The 7,909-nt window shown below is 36.0% G+C and overlaps 1 protein-coding gene across 1 annotated transcript; it reads left to right on the forward strand.

Moving 5' to 3' along the window:
- Positions 1–2,158: 2,158 nt before the first annotated feature.
- LOC102828924 (keratin-associated protein 6-2-like) lies at positions 2,159–2,557 on the forward strand. Its single transcript, XM_006862594.1, has one exon. The coding sequence runs from the start codon at positions 2,159–2,161 to the stop codon at positions 2,555–2,557; it is 399 nt and encodes a 132-aa protein (XP_006862656.1).
- Positions 2,558–7,909: the final 5,352 nt, after the last annotated feature.

Genomic DNA, 7,909 nt, shown 5'->3' on the forward strand with positions numbered 1-7,909 from the left:
AATTTTCAGTTTGGCATTAAAAAAAAAACACAAAACAACTCTATCTCTCCTAGTAGTGACTTCAACTTGGTCTATTCTTTAACTCTTAGTGATTCTTCAGTTTTTCTTACGTAAGATATGCATAAAACATGAGCTCTGCCTGGAAGTTTTAATATAGAACATATAGTCTCTCCTCTCAAGAATATTATATTTTAATTAGTGAAGAAGATAAACTTTCTACCAAGTTTGAGAAGAGCTATGATATACATCTTCATATAAGAGCAAAGAAAATAATTATTTAATCCAGACAGCAATGGTGAAGGAAGACATCCTGCAGGAAATTATGCCAAATCTAGGTTTTGATGTATGCTGTTGCTAAGTGTCATTGAGTCCATTTCAACTCAGAGTGACCCTGTATAGGGTTTCTGAGGAGCAGCTGTTGGAATGGGAAGACTGACCTTGTGGTCCAGTGATTATCCTACAATGTCACACCAGAGCTGTAAAGAGGGGTTTTTAATTGAGTATTGAGAATGATAACAACATTATATTCGTTTTCCTCTTTTATATGTTGAAAGGAATTACTGATGGGGGATTAGCCTGCAGAAAGAGGGCGGGGAAAGACAGCACCATATTTAAAAATTACAATGGAAATTTTTGTAGCTGCTTGAGAACTTCTGAAAAATGGATAAGTTTGAGAACTTTAGACATGTATAGTGAAACATACAAAGTAGCCTAAAATGACAAAACTCATTTGGAAATACTGTATGTCATGAAAGCGTTAGGAGTTGAGGGTAGACTTTTGCTGTCATCCTACTAAAAATTACCCACTCTCTTTCAGCTTTGGACCACTTATGATGAGAACATTAATGATAGAGGAAAGAATGCTTTGTTATATTGTAGAAAAGCAGACATATCTCATAATACAAACCTCTGATAAATACCTGTATTCGTGAAAAAAACTTGAGTTTCTGCTCTAAAAGTTTTCTACTTTTTTCTCCAAAAAGGTTTTTTATACTTTAAGAAGCTTGACAATTCCTATAATCCAGGTAACTACAAAATAGGGGGAGAAAAGGAGGGTTGCCCAGTATTCTCAAGACCAGAGTTTGCTTGAAAGGAGGAAACGTTAAGAAGCAGCACTTTTGTATCATATACAAAAATACATATACATTTACTTCAAGCCTGTATGAGATATACATTTACTATATCCTAACTTATAAGTAATTAATGACCTAATGGATAGCCCTGGCTTTCAATGATCAAATGTGGAATTGTTTCCTGTGATTTTAAGAGAGTTGTGAAAGTAAAGAGTGGGTGGAGGAAGGCTGACAAGAGGTTGCAGTGATCCAAGAAAGGAGACATGGATATTCCCTTCCCTTTGGGCAAAGAATCTGGTGAGGTGCGGGCTGCAGGATCAGCACTGAGCTGTTAACCAAAAGGTTGGCAGTTCAAACCCACCAGCTGCTCCTCGAAATCCTATACAGATGCACTATGGGTCAGAAGTGTTTCTCCAGCCCTTAACAACAGAGTCAGAAATAGATGGTTTAGGAAGAAGGAAAGAAAAAAAAGTTACACAAACTTCTTGTATCTTCCCCAAACCTTGCTGTTTGGCTGACGGGCTGTCTTGAGTTGGTTCTGACTCACAATGATCCTGTACAGAGTTTCTAAGGCTATAAATGTTTATGGGAGCAGAAAGTTTCATCTTTCTCTTGCAGAATGCCTGGTGGACTCAAACAGCTGACCTTGTAATCAACAGACCAATGCAAAACCCATACGCCACAAGAATTCCTTCAAACCTGTATAAATTATACATTTACATACATTATATACATGTTGTATAAGATATACATTTAATGATAATAAATTTTGAAAAGAAATATTACGTATCCTCTTAGGAACAGAATTTAATTGAAACATTTCTTTGACATTATTAATTAAAATGATGCTCTCTAAACATAGCTGAGTTTCCAAAATAATGAGCTCATTTTAAGCAAACCATTGTTGATTGTCAACAGTGACTGGCTAAAATGATAGTCATCTTAATATTTGCTGTCTAAGTCAGGGAATGAATGGAATGCTCTGCCAATTCCTGCAAGTATATAAAGGTGCTGAAGAAGTAGAAGACATCCATATTTCAGAAACAAATCCTTCTAACTCACCTGAACTCTCTCCTCTTGACAACATGTGTTGCAACTACTATGGCAACTCCTGTGGCTATGGCTGTGGCTATGGCTCTGGCTATGGTTGTGGATTTGGCTCCCGTTATGGCTGTGGTTATGGCTGTGGATATGGCTCCCGCTACGGCTGTGGCTATGGCTCCGGCTATGGCTGTGGATACGGCTCTGGCTACGGCTGTGGATATGGCTCCCGCTATGGCTGTGGCTCTGGCTCTGGCTACGGCTGTGGATACGGCTGTGGATACGGTTCCCGCTATGGCTGTGGATACGGCTCTGGCTATGGCTGTGGATATGGTTCCCGCTATGGCTGTGGCTATGGTTGTGGCTATGGCTCTGGCTCTAGCTATGGCTGCTGTGGCTACCGCCCATCTTGCTTCAGAAAATGCTATTCTTCTTGCTGCTAGAACATCACTCTCCAAGCATTGCTTGCTTCTGACATGACAAATCTAAGAATAATTCTGACTGAAGAGCCCATATACCAAGATTTTGATATGCAACCAATGTCCTACTTGACAAAAGTTATGCTCTCTAAGTACCAGTTTCTTAGGATTGCATTTTTGTGTCCAGAGACTTCGTGATATCATCTGTTTTTCAGATGTTGATCTTTATTCCTTTCATCTTTGATTCTTTGTTATGATGGTGTTGGTTTCCCCTATAGTTGGGAAAATCACTTTTTCCTAATAAAAAATGGTTCTTTCTAGCAATTCTCTTTTTGTGTGTGGATTTTTTGTACTTGTTCATGGGTTTCTCCTTTCTTGAGACATCATGGTCTCTCTTTAAAATTACTTAAAAATATGTTGGTTGAAGCTTGGGGTTTTTTTTTGTTGTTGTTGATACAAATATTTCCTCTTATATTTGCATTATGATTAATGTCGGCCCCACCTGGTTCTACTACCCCACATTTTCAAGTACTTACATATCAGTATGTCAGAACTGAGATCTTTAAAAGGCATTGGTTTCAAGCATGGAATTGAAAGGTATGATGCCTACTCACGATGCTATGGCAAAATGCCCAAAGAGAGAAAAGGGGGACATCATTTTTTGGAAGGTAATGGAATTGAGGAGATAGTCTAGGATTACTGAGAAAGTAGAATTGAACTCGTTTGTTAAACGTGAGTATCTAAGTAAAGGATATATTGCAAGAGTATTTATCCCACAATCTGGATTTGATGAAAGTGCAGATATAATTTTTATATTTTTTAAGAATACTTAATTGTCTCATACAATAAATAACTTAATGTTTTGCATATATTTCATAGGTATTGAGTACACAGTAGGAAAAATATATATACTCAACGTACCTACTTACTAGTGTTTACATTTCAAAAGTTTAGATTAGTACATAATAAAACGTCTTCAACAAGAAGACATTCAGGCAGCTAACAAACAAGTAATGCTTATGATCTTTCATCATTGTTGTTGATAGGTGCCTTTGCCAATGCACAACACAAAGAAAGACTACCTTGTGATCCCGTGCCATCCTCACAAGTGTTGTTACATTTGAGTCCAGTACTGATGCCACTGTGTCTTCCTTTCACATGCATATGGGGTGATTTTAAATACCATGACTTGGGTCAGGTTCGCCTTAGTCCTCAAACTGACATCTTTGTTTTTTAATACTTTAAAGAGGTCTTTTGATGCAGATTTTTAGACACAATAATGCATTCTCTGATTTCTTGACTGATACTTCTATGAACATTGATTGTGAATCCAAAAAATGAAGTCTTTGACATCTTCAATCTTTTCTTCATTTATTATGATATTATTTATTGGCCCTTTTAAGTTTTCTTAAAAGTTGTGACATGGAATGTGTCCCTTAAGGTGCACTAGTGTCACCATGATTAGAGAGCTAGGCTGCTAATTAGAAGTTCAGTGTTTTGAATTTACCAGCTGCTCAGAGGGGAAAAGACATGGCCACCTGTTTCTTTAAAGATTTACAGCTTTGGGAACCCTATAGGACAGTTCTGTTTTGTCCTTTAGGATTATTATGAGTCAGAATTGATTCCATGAATGTGAGTTGAGTTATGTGTTACTTGTGAAACTGAAAAAAAGAAGAAAAACAAAAATCTGTGGAAATCAATGAAAAGCGGTTACAGTAGTAGTCTATGTCCAGGAATCTTTAAAGTCTATGTTAAATCAATACTCAAGTTCTCCTATACAATGAAGCATTGCTTTCCTGCTGCAAGATACCATTTCCTTGAGACAATCAAAATGTGAACATTTTCAAAATAAAAATTTACAGCTAGGGATTAAGTGCTCAGGTTTCAGAGTCACATTATTTGTGCTCTAATATGAACTTAGTCATATATTAGTTATGTGACCTCAGGCACATAATTTAACTTCTCTGAATTTCAGAGTACACTAAGGTAAAATGATAAAACAGTGCTAGTTTGAGTGTTGCATATAACAAAAAAACAGTCAAGTAAACAATGCAATGCTCTTCTACAATGAGAATTCAGTGCATTTTCCTGTTATATTTATAATTAAGTTACTAAATATAAAATTGTTGATATTTGACTATTTTTTATATAAAAATGTCAGTTTAATGTGGTTCAACCTATTGTGTTATATGACTAATAATGACAATATTTTGACACACTACAATTTTCATCAATGATCTCAATTTTCCTACATTAAAAGCATGTGCACATTCCTACTAGTAACAAGGTCAGCAGTTTCGACTCATCAGTTTTTCTTAGAAAAACTTATACATGGTTGCTATTAGTTGGAACAGACGCAATGGCAGTTAATAATAGCATAGCTGTATGTTCCCCACATCCACCATACATGTATTCCATAGTATGAACTATAAAATACGCAATGGTAACAAGTACATTGACATAATGTTGTTATAGTAACTTTAGTAACAAATAAATAAATTCTAATGCAGTAGTTTCTTTTATGATGTTTAGTCCTGCTTTTTTCTTTGTCATCCTCTGGTATTAATGACTTGATAGGTTTCCATTACAGATTATAGAAGGTATGGAGGTCTTTTATGCAAAAAAATGTTATTGATAATGAGTGTGATAATAGATGAATTTTGGTCATAGTCAATTCATAAGTCAATGATGAGGAAACATAAAGACTGAATAGACTAATCTTTAATAAAGCACATGGTGGTGGAAAGGATATTGGCTCAGTGGAAATGGCAATGCAATATCCCTTGAGAGTTCCTGAAACACAGAGATTATTCGTGAGCTCTAAACTACACGTTCTTTATTCAGAACTTTTTGTCGTGTCATATAGTTCTTGAATTGTATAACCCCAAATTATGGTTTTAAAATTAAATTGAACTATTTATTGGACTTCTGGTATGGTGCTCTAGGATCAGCACTGGACTGCAAACTACTGGGTTGGCAGTTCAAATCCACCAGCTGTTCTTTGGAAACCCTATAAAGCGTTGCTTTGAGTTGGAATCTATTTGATGGTATTTAGTAATAACATTCATTTATTGTCTAGAAACAAGTTATTGGAACCAGATAAGCATATATTGCCTGCTCTAGAAAGATAGAAGGATAATTTTTAAACTAGAAAGAGCATGAAGTTTGGAGAATGGAGCTCATAGTGGACGTACTAGAGGGGGTCAAAAATTATCTGCACTCCAGTTATATTAAAACAGGCATCCATGTTCACAGCTGATGACAACATTAAGCATGCATGGGTTCGGAAAAGTTTGTGCAACAGGGGTACCGAAACAATTAATGGAAGACCATAAACAGAAGCGTTCAGACATGTGCAAACAAAATGTGGACTGATATTCAAAGGAAGGCAAATTTTACTTAAAAAAAAAAAAAAAATCATTACTTGTGATGAGACATGGATTCATCACTATGAGCCTGAGAGTAAACAGCAGAGTATGGGATAGAAACATCCGCAATTGCCAACCAAGGAAAAGTGAAAAGATAGGCTGGTTACGAGAAGAGCGCTATGTTCCCTTCTTTTGGAAAATCCACTTGAATTGTGCACATGCTTGATCCGAAGACAAGAAACATATGTGAAACATCAGAAGGCTGGGCCACAGCCAGGCTGATACAGTGCTAAAGCCACCTAGCAACTTGTGGAAAATGAGGTGTGATGGCTTTTCTCACTTTTCTTTCCTCCTCTCCCCTGTTGACACCCTCTCTGCCCAGCCCGGGAACCTTCAGGAGGTTGGAAGCACACCCCTAAAAGGCTCCAGTGTTGTGTCCTTAGGGTACAGTTTTCCTACAGTGCAAAGAGGGAAATCCCTGAAAACCCCAGCAGTCCTACAAGCTAATCCTTTGGCTGCTTCTTATGATGTCTGACTCTGGGATTTAGCACTAAAGTTGACTCTCCTACCTGGGCAGGAACATTTATTCCTGCCTTGCCTAACAAGAGACAGCAAGTCTTGAGATATTTTCTATTGTCAAGATTTGGTTGGGGCCAAAGGAGATTACTGGCATCTAGTGGGTAGAGACCTGGGATGCTGCTTTACATCCCACAACATAAGGAACATTTCTCAATAACCGAATTACCTGATAAAAAATATCAGTAGTATATGTCTAAAAATTCTGATATATATCAATGAATCTGTAAATAAGCTTTGATAACTACAGGTGTTCAAATTCAAACCTATCTTTTTCTCTAATTTTATTCTTAATATGTACTCGACAGCATGTAACAACAACAAAATCTTAATATTTTATTGTAGGATAAGCACTGGACCACAAAGTCAGTTTGAATTGCAAGGTTGGTGATTCAAACTGACAAGCATCTCCTTGGAAACCCCATACAGGGTCACTGTGAGTCAGAACTGACTTGACAGCTTGTAACAACAACAAATTATTAATATTTTATTTCCCTAACTCCACAGATGCAGATTTTTTGTTTTTGTTTCTTTCTGGTTTTATTTGTATTGTTTCTAAACTCAACCAGGTTTTAAAATTTAAAATAATTTTTGATAAATACAAACATAAATTTAAACATGGAAGAGAATATAAACTTAGCAAGATGTTACCTTCTACAGGATACTTGAATTTGGACAAAAAAAAGAGTGAATTGTATAAATAAATATGAATAAATTCAATACTTTGTTCAATGCCTTCCATGGAGATTTTCCCAAAGCTATTCATTCCACATTTGGAGAACTTTCTTTATTAGACATTTTTCCTTCAGTTGAGATTTTTTCTGCCTTTTTTTTTTTTTTCCTGATATTTGTCATTGGCTTAATCCAATCACTTTCTTTCATTTTATTCCTAACAACAAACCTAAAAAAAAGTAAGCCTCATTCCAATTTTTACTTTTCCTTCAATTTCTTTCCTTTATTGTCATGCTTAAAACTCAAAACTCTATGCCAATTCTACTTTGAATGCCTATTAAAGCCACAATATCCCTGGATAAGCGAACTAACCTTTTATCTAGATGATATTACTTATAATACCTTCCCTTCCAATAGCTGGATACTGATCCATCAAAGCAGAAACAATCACTGTTCTGGGCTACCTTGAGTAATCAGCTCTGACTATAGTGCCTAGTGCATAATTTTCACTCAATCAATATTTCTCTAATGAAAAATGGATGGATAAGTGAAATGCATGCTAAGACATCGACATGCCACGTTTAAGCTATAGGATATTTGAATATATACTTAAATTTTCTGAACAACACTTTCTTCTAGAAACACACTCATAAGCATTTTTAGATAATTGTTTTTCATGTTAAAAGCCACTTTAGTGCTTTGGGGCAGGAATTTTACTGAATAAATGTTATTACCTTCATTCCATTTTTCTCACACCATA

This window comes from Chrysochloris asiatica, unplaced genomic scaffold (genome assembly GCF_000296735.1).
Source record: "Chrysochloris asiatica unplaced genomic scaffold, ChrAsi1.0 scaffold00049, whole genome shotgun sequence".
NCBI classification, from domain to species: Eukaryota; Metazoa; Chordata; class Mammalia; order Afrosoricida; family Chrysochloridae; genus Chrysochloris; species Chrysochloris asiatica.

What these genes read in the sequence shown, in the direction of transcription:
- LOC102828924 (XM_006862594.1), top strand. Translation starts at nt 2,159, where the DNA reads ATGTGTTGCAACTACTATGGCAACTCCTGTGGCTATGGCTGTGGCTAT.